A 23,822-nucleotide genomic window follows, 5' to 3' on the forward strand; every position below is an offset into this window, starting at 1 on the left:
TATTAGGATCCCAGCTCCACAGCTGAACTACTTTGGAATCACATTACAATGCTGGCTTTTTTGCTAATGCTTTTCCTTACTTTTCAGCTCTTTGGAGTAGTTATTTTAAATATGTCCCAGCCCTCTAGTTTTCTAGTAGAGGCCTGCAGATATTAGATTCTTGTTCTTAATTACCCTTTTACTAAGACAGGCTAAAATTTCTAATTGCAGCTTATTTGAAAAACTGGAAAATTAATGGATGTTGGTCCCCAAATTTCAAAACTACTGCAGGAGGCTGCAGTGAATTCAAGGAGTCTGATTTTTCTAGAAGTTTAGAATTCTAGACTACCATATTCTTCTAATCTTTTTTTAAACACACAGATACTGAATAATCCTCTCAGTAAATGATCTTGGTACTACAAATGCTTTCCCAAAACCAGAGGAAAGTAGGCCTCCTGGATTAGGTCAGAAATCTGCATAGTGGATTTAGTCAGTTGAATGACAGATTGCTTATTTTATGCTGAGCATACATTTTTCCTGTATTTATTCAGTTTTTAAAGCCAAAGAAAACCTATTCACTGCCATTTCATTTCATAGGCATATAAATTGAAGTCAGGACTAAAAATCTGAGGTAGATGATACCTCTGTGCATTTTTAGAGTTGGAACCTGAGCTACGGGAACTTTAGCTTTCCTTGAGAACATTTTATTACAGTGGAAACACGGCGAGAGAGTCCTCCCCTCCGAGCAGTGGATCCAAAGGTGGATTTTCTCCCTGAGTATCAGCATTCTGCTAGTGCAATAATTAGCAGCTTTGCAACAGCATATTCTGGAAAAGCCAGCATTTTTTGAAAGGGAGGGGTTGTAAAGCTGAAGTTACTTGCTTATCTTGTTGTTTCCAACAGGACACAGTATCATTGCTCTTAGAAACCAGTTTCTTTGCTAGGTTTTTGGTGTTGGAAGAGTTTAGTACACATGACAGCACAGTTTTTCTGTTTGTGCCATGTATCTGTGGGGATGTGCTGTGCACATCTATTATCTCTGCTATTGCTAGCAAAGTGTATGTTTCTAACTTAGGTAAATAATTCTAGCTAAGGTGGGGAAAATATTAGTAAGCAAAAATGACTTTTGTGTGACTTAGTTGGATGCTTCAGCTCTCTTTAATAGATTTGATATATCACAGTAGGCTGCTTTGTGATAATAATCAAAGCTCCTATTTCCAAGTTTGGTATTTGTAGTTCTCAACTAGCAAGTTCTAGTGCTGTGTACCCTGTATTACATTTAGCAGCCCTTTAGCTATTCTGATCTCTAACAGGTCAGGCACAGAAACCAAGGTGTTTGGCATCCTGTAGCTTTGCAAAGGGAAGCCCACTGGGATAATGGAACTGAAAGGCTATAATGATAAGCTAGCTCTGTTAGGGCAACTTGAGTCAGCTCACATCCTGTTCTGAATGCTTTCTTCCTTTTTTTCTCTTGTAGATAATAAGTTCAGCCAGTCCTTGTGCAGACTTTTTTTTCCAAAGCTTATCCTCTGAATTTAAAAGAACACATGTGCAATCTCATACTCATGCATCTCAAAGGGCAGTGAAACAATCATTTGATGAAACAGTCAGATTGATACAAAGATGCAGTGAAGTTGATTTGAACATTGTGGTACTATGGAAGGTATGTATGATTGCGGCCTTTGTGGTAATTTGGACATGAAACATTACAGCTAGAAAATAATTTTGTGGTATCCTGAACTTTCAGGAAAATACAAATGGAATTTATGGGTGAATTTTTTTTCCTGAAAACAATCAAACAAACTATAATGATGCCAGCAGCAAAGATGTCTATTACTGTAATAAGTGTCCCTACATTACTCTGGATGCACCCAGTTCTTCTAATCTCTCTTTTAAAAGAGAAAATTATGAAATCTTAAGCTAAGAGACTTGTTAATGCTTGATCTTACAGAACTGTAAGAGTGACCCAGTCTGTTTTAAAGAAAAGAGTCTCATTTGAAGCAGTGAAAATTGGCAGAAATATGTCATGCTAGACTCTTAAGTTTTGATCAGTACAGCATTTTCCACCCAAGTTAGGGAGCAGTCAGTAATTCTGTGTTATGAATCTTATGATAGTTTCTGGTCTGCAAATGTCTTTGTATTATGTTCTGTAGGCTTATGTTGTGGAAGACAGCAAGCAGCTTATTTTGGAGGGCCAGCATCATGTTGCCCTTAACACAGTTGGGAAGGAGGCCTTTTCATTTCCTCAGAAGCAGGTAATCTACAGTAAAGTTTTCCTTCACAATCACTTCTTTCTGTAAATGGTCTTAATGAATTTCCTAGTATGTAAGTGGAAGCTTTTGTAGAATCTTAATATCAGATATGTGTTATTACTAAATAATTCAGGCTGACTCCAGGTTTGCTTAGTCTTCTGTATTGAACTAGCCACGCCCAGTTGAAACATGAGAAAAACAATATGCAGGTAAGCATGTTGATGAGCTCTTGTTGAGGTAAACTCTTCTTTGGTGTTTCAGGTAGAACTAGAAACTTGTTAATGGCATAAAAGATGGTGATTATTTCATAACAAAGTTATGTAAGTAAAATGGTGAAGTTTATAGTTATTTTGCTTGTTGAAATAAAACAGCATCTGTAAGAAGCTGGTGGCTGTCTTCTGGTACATGAATTGATAACAGCTATGGAAGTTACAGATAAGGTTCTGTAAAAATGTCTGTACTAAATTCAGTTTGTGGATGAAGAAGACTAATGTTCAGACTAAGAGGAAATAAATCTTGTGCTTGTTTAGACTTCTCCTGAGCAGCATATTGCTGTTCCCTCTTGTTTTGGTGCCATGCTTGCTGTTTTTACCAATATTGCAAACATAATATAGAGCTTTTAGTGAGATCTTAAAGTTGCAGCAAAGAGTACTATGTACTAATTTTATCACAGGACAAATGTCTTCCATAAATACCATGCTATAATGCAGGTAGTGAATTACTCTGAAGCTGTGCATTTGGCTTTGGATCATCAGCCTTTAAGTATTTGTACATTGCTAAGATAATTTTTTCCACTTAGTTATTTGTGCTATGAAATAAATGGGAATTGGCACACATGTGCTCTAGCTGTGCTGAGCAGTATAAGAGGCTGTATTAATCTAATGAAAACTGCCCCCTCAGGTATTACTTTCCCTGTCTTAATGTATATGTAGAACAGTAGATGACGCTGTAGACATCTAAGGTTAGGAGACACAATACTGTGAGCATCTGATCTCATCAAGTTCTGATTCTCAAATGAATAGGAAGAGAAAATAGAAATTAATCACGACTGCATCCTAAAATATACAAATGACTGAATAGGGTATGGGTAGAAATTCGCATTTCGTGTTGACTGGAACTCTGTCTGTATCACAATCAATTTCAAATTAAAGAAATTGATCCTGCCGCTAGCAACAAGGAGGATCTGTATGTACTCTCAATGTTTTTTGAGGAATATATGCTACTATATTAGCATTCTCTGTCTAAAATCTATTTCTTATCAGGTTTTATTACAACCATCTTCATATAGATTGTACACTGATTATTGTATTCAGTTCCTTGAGCATGAGGAGCACACTTCCTTTGAAGCATTCTGTAATTTGGTTGGGAGCAAGAAAGCATCTGCATTGTCATGCAGTTGAAATCTGTTATAAGAGTAATTGGTTGTTGAGGTTTTTTAATAAACATGTAAATTCTGTGTCCTCACAATAACCAAAGCACAGAGTTAGCATAAATTTTAAGAACCTGTGACCTCAGGACCGCTAAGAATTGAGAAATTGCATGTCCTCACATACTCACATACTACTTTTTTTAATTGGCTCATAATAGTGTGGGGAGAGCAGGTAGACTGCTCTGAGGTAGGAGGTGAGGTGTAACTAATTAATTGATTTGAGACTTTGCAGCAGTTTAACTTCATTGAGTCCACATTTCAGAATTAAAAGACTCCCCAAAATAGAACTAAATTAGGCTAGATATAGAAAATAATGTACTTAATCTCTTAAGAGTTGTATATTGTCTTTGAATTATTTTGCTCTTTTAAAGTAACACAAGCAGTGAAAAGTTGGGGGGAGCAGTGGTAGAAAATCCCAAACTCAAACTTTACCTCTAATTTAGTATTTTCAGTGTATAATTTTGTCTTACAAGTCTGTATTTATTCTCTTAAGTCATGAACAGGGTTGGAAACTATTCTAGACTGTTTCTGATTTGCCTTGTGCTGACAGTATTGAAGTTTGTTGTTTTCTGAGGACTGGACAGCAGAGGGAGATGGAGGTGCATGCTTTTTACCAACACATGTGGGTTACCAGTTCATAAATGATAGAGGGCCGCTCTGATCTGGGAGGGGGAAATTCCAGACTCTGAACAGGGTGTCACCAAGGATGCAAGAGTCCTCTGTCTGCATTTACTGCTGAGTTTTGTTTGTTGCTTCTCTACAGTGACTTTCTTCTTGACTTCTTTGGCTTCATGCGGTTGTATCCAGCAAAGAAATTTTTGTCTGTCTGGCAGACACAGACAATTATCCCCAGCCCAAGAACAGTCTTACAATGGACATTGAGGAAACATGAACAAAATTCCTTTCTGCCCCCTACCACCCCTTTATTTCTTTTTGTCCTATGAGAAATGGCTCAGATCTTAGCCAAATTAATCAAATAACTCTGTTGAACAAAATGAGATCACTTACTTTATATTTTGGTCAAGTTCTCTGTACTGGTTGGCTTCTACTACATTGTCAATTGTGGTGAATCTCAGATTATCTCTTTGCCAGTTTCTAAATATGTAGTTTGGATTCACAGAAGCTTCTACTACTGTTCAGAGAAACAAAGCTTGAGTTTTGTTGGTCACTGTAGTGACCAACAGGAGATTGATATTTTTCAGCACTGTTATGTTTAAGTTATTTCAGCAGTAGCTGGTAGATTGGTAGTTGGGTGAACTGGCATAAATTCATCCTCCTATGTCTGTAAGGTGTTAGACGGCTGACTGAGCTATTGTGATGGGTGGTTATTTCTGCTTGGGTCCTTGTGGGACATTTAATGGGCAACAGGGATGTGGAACAGACAACAGGGTGCAATTTTTCCTGTACTGCAGTAGCATAACTTGCTATAGTACTTGATAAAATCAAGATATAACTTCTGGTTACAGTGGGGCTTGGGGAAAGGCTAAAATGTTTTTTTGGGTAAAATTTCTATATGTACTAACATATTAAAAAGGTAAGCAGCAGTAAAATCCTATATGAGTTTTCTGATGCTCAAATTCATGTGCTCCCTTTTCTTCCCATGTTTGTTCAAAATAGAATTAGAGATACTAATCCTTTTTCATTCCAACCACTACAATAACTATGACTTTAAAGCTGTTTTCTGTCACTGAATACAGATGGTTTTTGTTGCTGTTTACACTAGAGATTTTTTAATATAACAAAATAGCACTACTTTTGAGCATGGGCTACTGGATACAGTGGGCCTACCTGGAGATGTGATGAGCTACGTACACTTTTATGTTCTAGAAGTTTGGAGTCATTACATGTAGTGTGCTGAAGAAGCACTTACAGAATATTGACTTTGTTAAAGTGTTCAAGTGTTTCATATAGAAATCTCTCTGGATTATATGGAAAACATTTATCTTCTTATCCTTCCTCTCATTTGTATTTTTGAAAGAATGTCCTTTGGCTAAAGGTAGGGGAAAAATGCTAAATATAGTTTGTTGCCTTGAATCAGAAGGTGCCGCAAAGTGGTATGTTAATAGTTACAGGCACCAATATATGAAGAAAAAAATCATGTAAGGTGTAAGTAAAGTGAATTGCTTTGACTAGATCCATTTCAGGCCAAGAAATAAAAGCCTCACTTCCAAATTCAGCTGAGTATTTGTAAATCATGGCTGGTTTTTTGACTATGGTAATGCTGTAGGTTCTATTTCTCTTCTGAAACATGCTTTTTGGAATCAAGTAGTTTTAACTGAAGGTCAATTTAAGATTGCACTTGAAATACAGCTACTCTGTCTCTTCTTCTTGACCTCTCTGCCTTAAATTAGTGAAAGCACAAAGACTTCAAATGCATTAAACATCCAGTCACAGTTAGGGCTGTTAATATTATTACTTACTGTTCTTCCCTGTTTTTCTAATCAGATGAATTCAATCCAAAAGATTCTGAAAGAAAAGTGCAGTGTAATATGGTGGGATAGAAGTAATAGTGGAAGTAATAGGACATTTGACACATTTCTGGTTTGCAAAGACTTCACACCGATGGAAGGTGAGAAGCAGCCTAGAGATTTGTCATTCGAATGTTGGCGTGTTGGGAATAGCATCCATCCTTTCCAGGTGTGCTTCAGGGCTGCACATGGTGTTGTTCTGGGCTGCACATTTAGTCCTGTGAATTAGACCAGTGCTAGCCCAAAGTAAAATCCATAAAATGTGTATAGAATGGATGCAGGCAGAGAGGATAATTTTAGGTAAGACAGCTTCTTAAAATGTATGCAGCTTAGCGAGTCAGCAACAGTTTGGTTGGAAGCAGGAATTCTTGAAATGTAGGAGAGGGTAGGGTTTAGGTAACTATTTTTCCTGTTACTGGAAGTGACATCTTTTGCTAGTTCAGGACTTTTTTTCCAGAATATATGGGAGGAGATGCTTGAATAAGACAAGATTGTTGGAAGGATTTAAGGCTTTCCTTAAGCCACCTCAGTAGAGGGAAAGCAAGGTTTTTAAGGGTAAATCAACATCAACAGCTGAAATACACATTATTCACTCTGTTGTATCAATTAATGGAGCAGATACAGTACCAGTTTGGGAGATTTGGCTTATATTATTGTCATAAATGAGCTATTACAAATAGTTGCAACATTTGATCTGCAGTTTTACCCATTTTGGATGGCAGAGCTGAAGGTATGTGTTTTCAAAGGCATTATTCTTGATATCAGTAAAATACTGTTCCTGGAGTTGTCATTTCTCAAAGTTGAGAGCTAGAATAAATATAGATGAGTCACATGTTGAAGAAAGCAACTTAAAACTGAGGTTTTAAAATGGAAATTCTCAGATCTAAAATGAGAAAGGGGAAAAAAGCACATCATTTAGTCTCATTCTTATTCTACTGCTTTCATATATTCTGCTTTTACTTAGGCTTAGTTCCATTCAAGATTTTCCTGTTTAGGTTTTCTTCTGTGCATACTGGTCCCTCATAATTGATGTGCCCTTTAATGGAGCACGTCAATCCTTTTGGCTATGTGTGACTTGTGGTTTATGGGGCAAATATGCTGATTTTCTGTCCAACTTGGAAATCAAGTTACAGTGCTTACTTTTTTCTGGTGTGCTTAAGGGCACATTGACCCATTCTCTAAGAATATTGTTTATGAAACTGAAAATTTTAATATGTGTAATATTGGTATAAAAATCTTTTAAAGTGACCGTATGTGAATCTACCCTCACTTCGGTCTATCTGATGAAAAGGAGGAGCTTCTCAATTTGGAAATGCATTCGAAGATGTTAAGGAACTTATGGGTAGATCTGTCTGTTACACCTATTAAAAGATGATTTGAATTGTTAAAAATGTTGCTTTTTCAACTTTTAGCTGAGCATAATTGCAGGAGATATCTGAAACTAGTGTGAATGACTAAAACACCATTTCAGAAGTGTATATAGAGATGATTTATAGCTATTTCAAACTAGCAAAATACCAGACTCTAATGGTTGGGACTTTCTTGTAACACAAATAAGTGAAGATGTTGAGATTATTCTACTTGAATTAGAAATCTGCTGTTTAGATTTGAGTGTATTTGTTTGAAGCTGGCCTTTGTAAATGGCTTTGGGCAACAAGAAGCTTTCTAAAAATAGAAAACAACTTTCCAAACACCAGTTGTGCATTTTGTAGCTCTTGGAACATAACTGAGGGAGCACTGTTGTTCTGGTGCTAATGCTTGTTGTGTATTTTTAGGCAAAACCAAAAAAGCTTTAAAATGCAGCTATAAAATGTAAAACAATAACAAAAACACACCCATCTTCCAACCTCTTTCCGTCAAGCCTCTCTACCTCTACCAGTTTGTGTAGATGAGACACTCAAATTACACCATAACTGTTTTTTGAAAGGGACAATCCTAACCTTTGATGTGGCTTTCTTGTATGCAGCTTATGCTGGTTACTGGAGCTTGTGACACTGCTGGAGGCTTTGCAAAGAACCACACTGGGTCAGCAAGCAGATTTTAGGGGTCAGATTTTTTTTTCCTCCTTTTAAAAGGCAATACTTCACTTGGGCTGACAATCAAGGAGTTCAGCAACAAAATACCACCTGTTCAGTTCTTGATTTTTCTTTTGCTTTGTTTTCAGTATAAGGCTGTTAATTATTGGTGTATCTTCTTGAAGGGAAGGTACGGGTGCCAAGTAGGTATGGGCTTTTGAATTGGTTTTTTTAAGCTTTGATCCATTTTCACAAGCTCCAGAGTAGGGCAGGAGTTTAATGCATCCTTAAATTTAGCATTTATTAGCAGTCTCTAGGTAGTTTTCTGATCTGTATGCACATCTTCTTGATTATTGTTTGGAAGTCCTTAATTCTTTCCTGAACCATTCACTAGGTAAGAGAAAAATGGGCTAAATGTCGTATCTTAGCATTTGTTCTAGGTACACCATCACAAAAAGCCTAGAGTCTGAGCAGCTAAACCTGGAGAGACAGATATCTTTTCTGACTCTGACACCCCAAAGGTGGCTGGAATTAAGGTTTAGCTCTGCTGGAAAATGATTAATTTTGCTGCTTTCCAGTCCTTCATCAGAGGTGTAATATTAGAACTAAAGGTTTGAAGTATAAACAGCACTCTGCACTTTCACCAGTAAATGTTTCTGCTGCATTTCATTATGTTCTTGTCTACTTGTAGAGGTAAATATTCATATTTGTCTTTTGTAGGGTTTTAAAAAAATACTCGGGAATTCTGATTGGGAGGACTTGGAACAGGTAATTGACTCTAGGGCAAACTACAGTGTGTAGGATATTGCTGTGTGGTTGAAGGCAGCCTTGAAGATTGGTTGGACTATTATTTGAGGGGAGAGAATAATTTACATGAGAACCTATAATCTCTGCTGTATTTAATGCTGTCAGTTTGTGTTGTTAGATAGGGTAGGATGGAAACACCAAATTAATTCAACACTTAAAATATATTTTATTGTTACAATGGAATATCTTTTTTTCTTCTCAAATTATTTTTGAAAAAACTCCTCTTCCTTTCAATGGGAAGACTTACAAGCCTATGAAAACATTTGGTGTCTTCCTGGTATTATCAGCATGGCAGCTAAGGTGTTTGCACACATTTCCAAACACCCAGTGTGTTTGGTTTTTAAATCAGGTTTCATTGCCTGTACTGTTTCTTTTCAACTTAAAAGGTACAATCTATCACCTTTTAATGACAAGTATTAACTTTATTATACTGTACCAACTTACTGCTGGCTTTTTAAAAATCTTGTTTCATGTGTTTTTAGTAGGCAGTGACATTTACTGCTGCAAATTCTTTTTTTCCTTTCAAGATGGATTTTCTGCAGAATAGGTTCATAAGGAAGTACTAAAGGGCAGCCCCTTCCTGAATAAATCCTACTCACAAACCAGATTAGATGATATTGGACAGAAAAGCTGCACCAAATTCAGGCTGGTTGCAGCTTTCTGTATTACTTAATTTCTTCTGCTTCAGAGACTCATTCCATCCAAAGGATTAGGGGGAATCCCAGGTAGTGTGTTAGAGCTTGTTTTGGGCTTTCAGCTGGGAGCAAAAGGTAACTTTCATATCTGCCACTGCTTGTTATGTAATTTCAAATAAACTCTGTTATTCAGTCCTTCTGTCAGTGTTCAAGCGTTCCTGTAAATTTGTTTGCTTTACTTTGGATCTGTTCTGGGAAACTTGTTCGTTGGCTTTCCTGTTTTGAACTTCCTAGGGCAGGTGATGAATTTTTTTGTTGTTAGGTACAGCTGCTGAACAGGGAACAGTGTAAATGCTGTCCCTTTTCCTTAGAAACCAAACCCAAGCACTAGCAAACCACTGCAACACTACCATGCTTTTGTGAAACTTGCACAGATAGGATTTTCATAAGCAACTGTGAAATCTGTCTCAAAAGAGGGTGATAGATAAATCATACCAGTTCCTCATCCAGCATGCTTAAAATACAAACCACCTTGGAAAAAAATGTGAGCTTCTTAATGCTGCAAACTTGTTTCCCTTATGAGTTATAGTTCATAATGGAGAATTGTAACTTCTGTGACTGGATTTCTTGTACCTTATGTTACCATTTTCAATGTTACTCTAAATTTGTTTCAGGAACTACCAGAAACAGTTCTCTTAAAGTTTTTTCGACCAGAAAACACACCGGTACCTGCAAGACCAACACCAGAGCAGCTTTCTAATCTTATTAAGACAAGTCTTCATTATCCAGAGTCTTTTAATCATTCTTTTCATCAAAAAAGGTTAGTGAAACATTACCTTTAGAAACTTCAAAAATATTGTTAATTGGATTTAAATCCTTTTGAGAGATGCTGTGTGCGTTATGATATTAAAGTCTGGTATGCAAGTGCGAAATCTTGTTCCACTTTTAAACTCACTGCTTCAGAAGTTTATAGGTAAAATGAAAGTTTCATATAAAAAAGAATGGACTGTAACACCATAGCTCACAGTTTTAATGTTAATAAGTAATGTTATCAAACTTACTGAAAAAAAATAGTCTGCTCCCTTTGTGTTTATTTTTGTTGTCAGAGTAAGCAGTGTGATTTCTTTGAGAAGCCAGACAAAGATGTACTTTTAGCTCAAAGGAGCTGTTATGTCTACAACATCTCACTTGTCAAGGTTAGCTGCACATGGTTCTAACTTACATCACAAGGAAAGGTGGTAACAGTTCAGATCACTGGAGCTTGTTTCCTGGAAGAATATCAGTATTAACCTTTGTCAAAAAGCCTGCTGCTACAGTGAATTGGTTGGAACTTGTAAAATCCATAAGTCTTTCAGAATTGTACTGATATGAACAACCCCCCTGGCTTAAGTGCTGAACATTAAATGGGTTGTACTTGAAACATGAAGGTACCTATTTAGGCTTGAGTTGTTTATCTGAAAGCTCTACTGTGTTACAGTTTTTTATAACAATTAATGTAAGTTGTCAAAAGAAAGGGATTTGTTTCTAAAATCTAACATTTAAATGTTCTATAAGGTGCTGTATTTTAATGACAGTGATAAAGAATGCATTATCCCTGTGAGACATTCACCTCTTACTGGTTACAGTCTCAAATTGTTATTTTCTTACTATTCAAGTTTAGGATATTTAAACTGTTTAGGCAATGGCAAGGAATTCCAGTGACACAAATCACTTGCTGAATACGTAGAGCTGTTTTAGCTGCAGTAGTTTGTGTTCCTGGCTGTTGATATCTTGGGGTCTTTCTTGTTGCAGCATTATTTATAGAAATGATAATAGTAATTGTGAACAAGCAGAATATCAATTAACTGCATTACTTTTATTTACTATAAAGGCCTGCATTAAATCCACGTATACACGTGCTGTCTGTTCTGGTTGGACACTGTTCAGGTTATAACTTAAGGCCTAGTGTCAGCAGTTCCTCTATGGGAGGCAGTGCAGAAGCAAAGTATCCAGTCAAAGTGTGCCAACCAGAAATGCGGAAAATAGCGTACTGGACCATGTTATCCCATTCTGGAATGTCTCATGTCACACAAGCAGATTTCTTGTAAACTGAGATGGTATTTATGCTTTTTGTCTCCTTTCTCAGCTGGATGAATGGAGGTGGTAACTTCATTTGGCCCAAATGAGCCAATGCAGTTTGCCTTAATTGACAATTTTTATTTTAAGTAGCTCTAGTCAGTGTAAGTGATTACATTTCTACCTACATTGGCATAATTGACAACTATATATAAATTCCCTGTTGCTGGAATTCATTTTAACTGTTTAAGAGTATAAATAAGATAACTCAGAATAGCATTTTTTTTTCTTTAATGTGGAACTGTTTCTCTTTGCAGCCTCTGTCTGGTACCTGTCACTCTTCTACTTTCCAATTGTTCCCAGGCTGTTGTAGATGTGATGATTGATTTGCGGCATAAACCAACAAGGTAGTGTGCAGATGTTAATAAACCAATATTTTTTAAGATCCCTTCCTAGCTTGGGGAGTCTTGTAATATTTTAACTATATTGAGTATCTAGAATAGGATTTTTTCTACAGTGGCTTCTTTGAAAGAATTGAGGTTGATAAAGGGCTCATGCAATTAACTGTGAGTCTTCAGTCTCTGCAGTCTCTGCTAAGACAGGACCTTTAATCTTTGTGACTCTTGAGTAGTTAAAACTCGGCAGATCGTTCCTAGAGAAAGGGGAATGCTTTTCCACTAGTGAAATAGGAGCTTCACCAGTTTTATTTAACATAAGTTGTTAGGTTTTAGTTTTTAGAATTCTGAGTAATTTGTAGACAGCAACTTCCTCTCGCAATTTGGTTTCATGTAAAATTTTGGAGAACCTTGGATATTTTTAAGACTTCCTCTAGGTTTAGCAGCTGATTTTTATAACTGCCTTTTTGCTTAGTGCTGTAGTTGTATGTGGGAAAATATTATCATTGAGGAAATGTTCATGAGTTGCCTCTAAAAGTTTTACTGAAGATTTTTTGTGGAATAGAGAATTCAGTACCATGGTATCTGTACCATAGTAATTCTGCCACTTCTGTTTAAACAAGGCAACTTCAACTCATGATTAATGCAGGTGACAGCTCCCCTTCTGCCTTCTTAGATATAATACTACCTAGTCTGTTTGCCATCAGGGAAGGGAGAAAGATTGTGAAGACTTTGCAGGGGTTTAGTCATGGGGGAGCAGTGGCTTCTTGCCAACAGTCTGTGGAGCCAAGTAAGATTTTAAAAGCCCAGAGCCCAATACACGGGTTCAGAAATGGAAGACAGAAAATTTGTGTGGTTCACTTTCCAGGTACAGTTAGGGATCCATTCACTGATCTGTTTTTTGACAAGATGGTCATGTTGTGTTACATTGGAAGACATGTCTTTGGAAAGATAGTGTACTCCTCATGTACCTTGAAGCTGCTTTAAAAGAAAGCCCCCCACACGCTCTCTCCTAATGTATCAGCGCAGTATCTCTAAAGCAGTGTATGCCCATGTTGACTATTCCTGTGGGACATGCAGTCTGATTTAACTCTAGCTCATGGGACAGACCTAAGAGTGACTGAAATAGGAATTCCTTAAACTGTGACAATTTGAAAATTGTTACTACATTTAGTGTTAGTGTTGTGTGCCAGTTATGTAGAGAGCTGAGAATACGCTGAGTTCTTCATTCTACATCTTAGTGTAATTAGTGTCCTGTGTATAGTGTACAGGTACATTAGGAACCAAAGAAATGCATTAAAGGTTTATAATGATTCATCTGAGCTAAGGGGAGAGCCACTCTAAGAGTTTTTAAATGAAACAGAGAACATTAAAAAGTATTTGGTAAGACCCAGAGTTAAATTGAGCTGATGGATGGACATAAACATCCCTAAGTTTACCCAAGGCTATCCTAGATACTTTGAGTCTGTGTGTATGTATTTGTGGGAATGGGTGTGAGTGGGTAGGGATGTGGTAGGAAAGAAGACAGAGACACAGGTGATCTTTTTTTTGAAGTTGTATTACAGTATCTCAATAAAATGTTAAGTGGAGTTCTGTCTGAAGCTATGATGGCAGCTGTTAATCCTTGCAAAGTCCAGCTTTGTCTTGCTACAAAACCTACTCTTAAAGATTAGGAGGGTGTGCAGAACAAAGACAGCAGTATGCATTTGGGGAAGGCAGTGATTTAAGGGTAGTGATTGTAGGCAAGCAGTCAAAAAGACTCAGCAGCATCAAAGACAAATGGCAGTTGGCACTCATCCAAGGAGAGCCAGCATAGTAACATAAGTTCCCTACTGACTTCTGAAAAGTTTTTAGAAAGTGTCAATCTTTGTAAGGGCCTGGTGAGGAGGACATTTTGAAATCTTGGGAAAATTTGGAGGGAATCCTGTAAATTGGTGCATTTTGAAATCTTGGGAAAATTTGGAGGGAATCCTGTAAATTGGTAATACATGCTTTAAGTGCAGAGAGTTAACATTTTTATCCTTTTTTTTTTTTCAGCTCTGAAGCACTAGAAATACATGGATCTTTTACATGGCTTGGGCAAACACAGTACAAGCTTCAGCTTAAAGGCCAGGAGGTCTATAGCTTGCAGCTCAAAGCTTGCTTCGTTCATACAGGTGTCTATAACCTTGGAACCCCCAGAGTATTTGCCAAGCTCGTGGACCAAGTTACTTTGTTTGAAACAAGTCAGCAGAACTCCATGCCTGCACTGATTATTATCAATAATATCTGACCACTTCCTAAAAAAAACCCACAAAAGCACTAAAAGAAAAAATAAATGGGATTCTTTTCTTACATTGCTGGTTGACATTTTGCTGCAGTTTTTTTGAAATAGCACCTCAAACATCTAACTTGTTACTAAAGATCGTGTAGAAAAGAAAATAGCAGAATATTCAGATGACTTGTCGGTTTGTTTCTCGGTGCAATGCACGTTGGACTGAACATACGTTTATCCTTTTATAATGTATTTCTTCTCTGGTAATTAAGATACTCATAACATAAAATACTCTAACTGCAGGTCTGAACATACTTGTATGTCCAATGCCCTGTCAAAAATGCAGCTTGACTGCTGTTCAACTTCCAGCATGGTGTGTTTAATATTTGTGGCTGTATTAGGATATGATTCAGGAAGAAAACCTCATTGGCTTTTTCCTGTCTGAAGCCATTAGTCATGATAAATCCCAACCTTACTGTGAAGTTCAATAAGATCTCTCAAATCCATTTCTGATTCTTGGTTCTTTAGTTTAAGATTTTGGTTTCATATTTATGGAAACTGGTGACTTCTCAAGGTTTACATGAAAGTCCACCTAGGGTATTTAAAACAAAATTTGAACCAGTTTGAGTATTTTCTCATTCATCTCAAAACAGAATGCACTATTTCACAACCATGAGATTGTCATTTAAATTGTCACTTACTTTATTATGTAACTATAACAACTGATCTGTTTAAAAAAAAATCTACTCAAGATTTTCAAGAAATGTATTATATTTATAACAAATGTACTGTAAATAGAATAAAGCATACACCATATTCACTGTATGGACTGGTGGCCTTTTTGTTTCCCTTTGCATACAGCTGTAGCAATCCACAGGTTCTGCTGCTATCACAGGACAGTGCTGGTGTTTGAGACAGCGCATAACCTTCTGATGCATTTTATTCTTATTAGGTAAGGTTTCCAATTTTACTCATGTTTGGTACTATTGCATTACTGTCTCTAGGACTTTAGACTTCCCTGAAAGCGTTGGAACGCATTCACAGCGCATAACCTTTCATAGTCAAACTTCATAGGACTGTGGATCATGTTGCTAAATCAATAGAATACTGAAATATTCTCTGTCAATGAAGATCTTGCTTCAGGCCTCAGGTCCTTTTCTGCTGATGTTCAGCTTGAAAGAATAATCTGAAAGGTTCTCAGCATTGCAGCCTTAAGCTGTGCCATCATTGCTTTTTCTGTCTTACCCCCATTTAGGGAAAGAAAGGTCATTATTGATGCCATTCAGCTGTGCTCTGTAGGCCACAGTGTTCTAAGTCACAGTTGGTGTATATTTTAAGACAGCCTGTCCAAAGTGGGTTATCAAGAGCATTGTGTTTAGAAACTGGATGAAAAGAAGAGAGACCCTGTAGAGGGAGTTGGGCTTCTCTGATGGAGGCTGGAGGTGGTACAAATGGCAGCTTTCAGTGAGATCCAGCCACTGAGCAGTGGCTGGTAGGTAAAACGCAGGTGAGAATTTGAGGATCTCTTGACAGAGCAGTGAGATGAGATGATGCAGGGCAAAGCAGCTCCTGGAGCTTCTCAGCACTGCAGACCCAAATGCGTAAGCTCTGACGCTCACCTGCATGTCTGAGCTGTCTGTGATTCATCAGTCTGAGAGACAGCAGCAGCTGTGGGTGTCTGGGGGTAACCTGCTTTTCTGGATTTCAAATACAATGGTGGAGCTTTTCCTTTCTTGGAATTGCAGTAGCAATGGTTAGCTGGAGACATGCTCTTTGCCTCTCCTGGTTTGTCATTAGAAATTCTAAGTGTGTCTTTGGGACACAGTATGATTGTTTAGGAGAGGAACTAGCATGGAAATAGAGCTAACCATGCCTCCTTAGTGGATTCTCACATGGGAAGCTCTGTTCACATAGTGGACTCCTAGTGATGATGGAAAACAGTTCTATTGAAATGAAAATTGATCTTGTCTTGCTATTGAGTAAATAAGTAATCTGCAAAGGCATGCTTTTACTTCTGTCACAGCAATGTGGGGGCTCACAGTAGATCATAATATCACATTTTACTTTTGAGATAGCTCGAAAAAGCTCTCAAAGACTGTGAGATCCAAGGGTTCTTTTTTGTACTAGGAATCTACTGAATTTTTCTTTCTTGCTATCTTTGTAACATAAAACCATGAAACTTGCCAAGCTGGAGGTTTTGGTGAAGAATAAAATGCTGTTTCAGTCTGGGGAATATGGGACCAATTCTATCTTGTATTACTTAAAATACAGAAATAATTCCATATACTAATATACATAAAATTAGGCTTTTCTTTTGAGCCGAGTAACCAACAAACCTGCCCCTGAGATGAGGTGAATTCTGCCATCCCTTCCATACTTCATGGCATGTGTTGCTCCATCCTTTGCTAGGGGAATTCAGGTGGTTGTAAGCTGCTTTGCCAAAAATTGCTGAAGTGCTGCATTGACAGATTACCATATTGTGGAATGCAGATCTGGAGTGATAGGGTTTTACAGAGTCAGTCAGAGTCTGTATGAGATGACTGTGATAACATAGCAAGGTCTTGTGCTTTTATTTGTGTCAAGCAGCAATCCCCATCTGCTTCCTCAAAAATAGTAGAAATCATTCTAAATGGAGTATTCCTCTTGTATTTTTAATATTGTATACTTGTCTTGGCTGAAACTAGGACAGTATTCTATTCTAAAATGGTTTTGAAGGGATGGTTATGCTGATAAAGCTGTGGAGTTTTCTGAATTTGTTGCCTTGTCTTGTAACCTAAACTTTTCTATCCTTCAAAACAGGAAGAACTATCATAACTTTAATACTTAAATTACTTATGGACAGAAATTCACTTTGTCTCTATCTGAAATGACATTTTTAAAATCCTGTCTAAATATTGAGTTATGGAATAATGACTTAACTAGCAATAAATACCTAAAAGTTTGTAGCAAAAGCAATATTAATTGCTTACCTTTTAAACAAAATGGCCATTTACTTACTCTTGTGGTTGGTGTAGGTTTAATTTATTGCTGTGTTACTAGAAAAGTGTCTGGCAAATTACGTAAGTCATTTTGTACCATGGTTTAAGGCTGGTAATATTCTCTTGATACTCAGCATTTGTGAAAACCTGTGTTCCCTAGGAGCTGGTTACAATTCCAGGTTTGGAAGTTTGAAGATAATTGGTCTTTGCCACACAGCCTGACTTGATACCAATTAATACAAAATCCACTGAAGTCCCCTTAATTTAAATACAGTTTTGTGAAATTTAAAATCTGCCAGATTTCTGAAATCCTTCGCTCGTCCTGGAAAGACTGTCTGTACAGTGAAACAAGTAGGACTAGACACATAGGGTCAGTGAAAAATTTAGAATGAAAGATGACGAGGAAAAATAAGTACAATTATCTTTTTTTTAATTTCAAAATAATAAAATGTTAACTTTCTAAGTAGAAAAACTGCGCTGAAACAGTTTATCCATTGCCTTTTTAAAACATTTTTTCCTAAATAAAAGGAAATTTCTCTTAATAGATTTCTTAGAGTCTTCTAAAAATTCCACTCAAAATAACTTTTTCATCCCATTTTTTTACAGTGATAAATGAGATCGAGAGTTTGTAAAAAACCAAAAGCAAAATCAGAAACACTGACTGTGATGTCCAAAAATGTTGGTAGCTTTTGGGAAAAGCACCATAGACATGCACTGGGAAGGTTATGGATAAATTGCAGTAACTGAGATATACCCACTACAGTGGCTTTAAAGGTATGTCCACTATATAGGCAGGGAAAATAAACTTCTTATTCTCTCTATCAAGAACTTTATACTTGAGTGAGGACAGATTCAGCAACTCATAGCAACCTTTTGGTATCATTCAAAGATTCAGGTAAAAATAGCAGGAGGGAAAAATAATGTAAGGAGAGGTCAGTTCTGTGTTTAGGAACTTGTCAATAGAAGATTTGAAGATCTGTTTCTCTCCCACTGAGTTCTTACACAGAAAGCCAAATCGTACTCCTTATTATCCCTCATGTTATAGGTCATTGGTAATTACTATTGTCTCTCAGGATCCAAGACTTGAAGCTAACAAAGGAAATGAGCACCAATTCATTTCCAGCTTTGATTGTAACTAGTTTTTGCTCAGGTACAAATGCTCTAGTGACCTGTGCCTTGAAACATCACCTTTCCCTCAAAAAAAAAGTTAGTTTCATTTACTAAATAATTTCATGATGTTTTTGAAAAAGTTCTAAGTATTAGAAAATTCTATTCTTTCTGGAAGCATAAACTTAGCTGCGCTTTGATTTCATGTTTGTGATAGGATTTTGCCAAGTCCAGTAGCAGAATAGAGAGATACAAAGGAACTGTTCCTTGGCAGCTACTCAAATTGTCTGCTGCTCCAGAAGAAATGCATAAGGTTCCAAGATAAAAATAGAAGAATTTCAAGTTTGGATTCACTGACATAGTGAATTTCAGCAGAAACAATACTCGATACCCAGGGCCAGTGTGGATCCCACAGGCTGTATTTTGAGCTGTTACCAAATTTCTTTCCCCGTGTAACACAGAGACATACATGTATAACATGTTTGTTAAGATAAAAAGATAATATAATTAAGTTTTGAGAAAAATTCTGTCAAAGTGCCAGAGTGACTGGAACATACCTATGCCCTGGGAAAGAGAATAGTGTGTAATTAGAATAATGAAAATGAAAAATAAAAAAAAATGATTTTCATTATTTAAACCCAGGGTCACAATAACCACACAATATAAAGAATCTGAGTACTATACCAAAGCTTTCTTACTGATCTAAAGTTAAAATTTCCTTTCTCTGACTAAACTCCAGAATCAACATTTTTGTTATTCTTCAGCTGAAATGTAAGTACAACTACCTTACTGAAAAGCCATCATCTTGCCTGTGAGACTGCCTGGAGAATGCAACCATGTGGTGTAACGACAGCCACAGTCAGATTAATGGGGGCAGAACTTTTAATATTCAAGATTGCCTTTAATTCAGAATATACTGTGACACAGAGCTGTGTACACCAACCGTGTCACCCAGCCCAGGTGTATCAGAAGTCAGGTTGCTGAATTGCAATGTATGCAGTAGAGACTCCTGGATGTTTTTCACTTATTACACTCTTGCTCCAGTGACATGAGGGATTATTTCTGAGTATACTAAAATATAAAGATGTCTGCAGTAATGGAAATCCACTGAGGGAACTTTAGTCTTTCTTCATATGCACATTGCCTTCTCTTCCATCCCTTGAACAATTTCATGGGAAAAATTACTCTTACAGAGTAAAAGCTAGGCTGGAACAGAAGATAATTTTTTCAACATTTCTGTTTTTAGATGCGTGAATACAGATTAAACACTGAGTGTTTCCTGATCCTATTTTACTCAAGATTTATTTACTACATATTTCTAGTTTACAGGAGTAAATAATTTGTAAAATGTCACTTGGTTAATGAGTTTTGCTAATTGCTTAGTGGTAGCTGAAGAAGTGGAAAAATGAACACAGTTTAAATATTGTTGCTTATAGACTAAGCAGTGTATAAATCAATTCAGCTGATGCTTGCAAATGTTATTCCTGTGGGTTTTCCTCTTTGTAAGTTAGAATGGATGTATTGTTCTCCTCCTGAGTATTGTGGCATAGTTCCTTACCCTGTTTCCTCCAGGGTGATGAAAATTCTGCTTAAAAAAAAAAAAAGAAAGAAACAAAGACTGTTCCTATAGATTTTTACTTACTGAGGGAAATAACTTAGTGATGAACATTAAACAGCTGCCCCACGATCCCCAGGTACTTGGAAGCCCTAGCATGAGAGAGCTATTACTATATATTGAGGAGTCTGTAGAGGAAGTAAGAACCCCTTCTGACCAAAACCAGAAATACCTCCTGAAATTCGCAGACAACATATTTCTTACTACCCTCGTGAAGAAAGCATCACTGATAGACCCATCTTTCCTCATTTGTCAGTGTAGATGCTGTTGTTTGGGGCATGCCACATGGGACAAAAGTGTACTCAGGTCATGGGCTCCACTTGTTATAGTTGTGACACCAGGGTTGTATTAGGTGCATTTAGTTTTAGTAGCAGTTAACCTGAAGCTCTTGAACCCAGGAGATGCTTTGAAAATAGCAGGTTTTGGTAATCTGCACTGGTAGCTCTCACAATGTCAGGGAAATACTTGAAAATATTATTTGCTTGTACTAAGAAGCAAGGCTGTTCTGCAGCCATGAGACAAGTTTAAAACACAGGCCAACAAACAACCCCCCCCCAAAAAGCAACCCGAAAAACCTCTGTAAAAATCCATCCCAATTGTAATGCCATGGGCAACTGGAGGGAGCTGCCAGAGAGAAGAAAGGGCAGTGGCAGTTCAAAGCACTTCTGGCTCTGCTTGGGAGGAGGAGTGAGAGGCCTACGAGAGAAGAGTGTCCCAGAAAGTTTTCCTGCTCTGACAGAACTGATTGAACACGTCAGTCAGGTTAGGAGAACAAGACTCACGAATCACAGTGATGCTGTTTTTCATTTTAACATCTGTCCTCAAGGATAACAGCTTTTATTTTCCAGATCACAGAGGGGAGATGTCACTGCCTTAGAGGTTCATGTTCTCTTTCTGGCTGCTTTTCAAATCCACTCTCTTCATCTGTAGGTCACGTGGATGCTAAGCATTCTAGATGAATTGTATCCTCAGAGGTACTAAAAACACTATTAAATTTATTTGTTCTGTTATGGATGCAAATTAGAGCAGAGTATCTTGTTAACTTACTGAATTGCCATTTAGAAGTACATATATTTTTAGACTAATATCTAGAACTTTTAAAATAATGGATCTGTAAAAGATTGCAAGGAGATAGGGAATAATTTATTGATGCTTGTCACCACATTCTTTCCTACCAGATAAGACTTTTTTTTTTTACTCTGAAAGCCAGAGTTCAGCAAATATGTGTGGGTGTTGAACATACTCCTGAGAAAAGTTTACTTTTGTTTAGTCTTTTATGTAACTGGCTGTGGGCTAGAATTTCTTAGAAGTCTTGGTAGGTATTTTCAGCATTTTACAATAAAATTTCTGAGTGTGAAACTTGACATTGATGAAGGTTGCCATGAAAACGCATTTATTTCCTTAGCATGGAGAAATGCCAATTAAAACCAGGATGTTTAAATCCCTTTCAGTGGAGGTCTTTGCACAGTGGTATGTCTCTGTTACACAAGACTAACAAGAATACGTGTGTTGGGCTGACCCTGGAAGGGCAGCTATGTAGTGGAAACCTTCTTCACTGTGCTACCATCCTCTTCCTCACTTTGGCTTCATTAGGTATTGGTGGAAATGAGAAGCAGTAGTGAAGGAGCAGCTTTGTGGCTTCCCACCCCCAAACAGAATCTTTACAATGAAAACTTGTGCATTTAGGTGTGTTGGTTCAAAACTAACATGCTTTCTGTGAGTTGATGCTGTCTGTGCTGTCAGTCCTCTGTATCTCAGTGAGAGTGAGGAGAGCATGGCAGGAAGGTTCCAGCCTTGTGAAATCCCTGCAGCACCAAGCAGCTCTGGAGAAAGAGTATGGAAACAAGAGCTCAAGCACCTGCTCTTTGGCTGATCCCAGAGTGAGCTGTGAGACCAACACACCTGCATTGGCACCCTCAGGGCAGGTGAGACAGCAGCCCAGAAACTCCTGCTTGCAAAATTAATTTAGAAGGAACTTAGCAACTAAAAGCAAGTTGCTGAATTCCAACACTTTGGTGGTGAATGAAATGAGGACTGTGTTATCCACATCTTTAATCAGGGCAGTTTGCCAAATAGAATTGTCTTCTGTGAGTTGGTCCTGCTCATTAAGAATGCTCTGCATCAACTATCTTAGTAAAAATCCTGTATGCTGCTGTAGACAGTTAAGTTTTTAAAACAGGTAATTATTCCTGTCTGGGGTGTTCAGTCATGTGTGGCTGCTTATCATTGTACAGTCAGGTCTGGTGTTCCTTATACAGCACCTGTATGAGGGATGCATTGATCAATGCAGCATTTCCAAAGACACAGAGATGAGAAATGACAGCACTGGCACCTGAGTGAGGAGAAAGAAGTCAATGTCTCTATTTCAAAATTCTGCTTTTACACATTAATAGTGCAAAACCAACTGTTTGACACACTACTGTTGTTTGACATATGAAATAATTGATTAATAGAGTGTCTGTGTCTATGAAACTAATTTAAGATCACTATATTTCTTTAGGAGTAGGGACAAAAATGCCTAAGTCCATATTTTCATTCTACTAAGAAAAAATGAACTCTATCCCATCTGCAAGTAGGGCAGTCACTAGGCAACTAAAAAGGGACAGAGGGGGAAAAAATCCAAATAAATATTTCATCCCAATTAAATTTATTTTGTCCTGATACTGGACCTAAGACAAAGTGATAGGGTAAATGAGAACTCTGAGCAGTTGCTGCACCTGTGGCCAAGAGAAGAAGGAGGGTGGAAAATGGTATCTGAAAAGTTGTATGAATTTACTATTTGAGATTTCCTTTTCTAAGTTCATTAGCAGAATGGAAGAAGGAGAGATATAACCATTGTTCCTCACCTTGGATGGGAAAAGGAGATAGGCATAAAAGCCTTAGCCTCCTTCTCCCTCAGATTCCTGTAGAAATATCAGGAAACACCAGTAGGGGCAGATAAGCTCTGGTGGATATTTCTGGCAAACCCAGGGAATATGCTGATGGAGCTTTTCATTGTTCATATAAGACTTGTGTCCTATAATAGAGAGCTTTTCTGAAGGGTTCTTTTTTGAGATTAAATCTGTATTATCCTTTATACTGATTTAAAGAATATTAGACTGGAGGTCAGAAGGCTTCAATGGATAATCATGGACCTCTCTAAAATTGCTGTTCACGACAACTGTCTTCTGCAAAAGCAAAATGAAACTGGCAAAACAAACTTAAAATTTACAGAAAGAGAAGTATTTGTGTTGTGGCCCAGACAGAAATCTAAGGCAGGATGTATTTGGGCAGTGCTTCAAAATGCAAAGGAGTAATTTAAGAACCAGGGGAGTTAGTGACTTCCAGGATTCCTGGTATTCTCTCTTTGCATTCCATCAAAGTATTGCTTCACTTTAGTAATCAGTGCAAATCAATTCAAATTCCTTGGCTACTATTTTTTCCAGTCAAAAATAACCATAAGGTTAGACTGCTTCCTAAGAAACCCACTTTCTTTAAAATGTTACTTTTTGGGATGGAAGAGGATATTCCAGTACATATACTGAAATGTACTGTTACTTTGCTTCTGATTTTATGAATTCAGAGACTAGGTGATATTTTGCAGCCTTGTTGTTAAAGTCAGAACAGTTTCCAGATGGGCATTAGCTTTGAAAACAAGATTTAAGTTTTCTGGGAGAGGTACTTATATTAGGAATTGTATACTATGCCGTAATTTTGCTTGTAACATCAACAGTCTATGGGACTTCTTGATTTGCAGAACTGGAATAAATCAAAATAAAGGAATGTTTTAATGGAGAGAAAATAAAAAATGACGAGAAGGCTTTGATTTGTATTCCACTCTGTTTCATTATCAT

The 23,822-nt window shown here is 37.3% G+C and overlaps 1 protein-coding gene across 4 annotated transcripts in view; it reads left to right on the forward strand.

Moving 5' to 3' along the window:
- Positions 1–15,098, forward strand: part of TRAPPC8 (trafficking protein particle complex subunit 8) — a 53,349-nt gene extending 38,251 nt beyond the window's left edge. For 2 of the 4 annotated variants that reach the window (XM_084219150.1, XM_084219152.1), the window contains 6 exons: positions 1,457–1,642; positions 2,133–2,234; positions 8,864–8,911; positions 10,260–10,405; positions 11,958–12,047; positions 14,073–15,098. In XM_084219150.1, the coding sequence (XP_084075276.1) occupies positions 1,457–1,642; positions 2,133–2,234; positions 8,864–8,911; positions 10,260–10,405; positions 11,958–12,047; positions 14,073–14,307 (807 nt within the window). In that variant the 3' untranslated portion in view covers positions 14,308–15,098. The remainder of the gene's footprint in view (positions 1–1,456; positions 1,643–2,132; positions 2,235–8,863; positions 8,912–10,259; positions 10,406–11,957; positions 12,048–14,072) is intronic. The other 2 variants (XM_084219151.1, XM_084219153.1) reach the window with 1 other exon arrangement.
- Positions 15,099–23,822: the final 8,724 nt, after the last annotated feature.

The sequence above is a fragment of the Fringilla coelebs genome, assembly GCF_963513975.1.
Source record: "Fringilla coelebs genome assembly, chromosome: 1".
Lineage (NCBI taxonomy): Eukaryota > Metazoa > Chordata > Aves > Passeriformes > Fringillidae > Fringilla > Fringilla coelebs.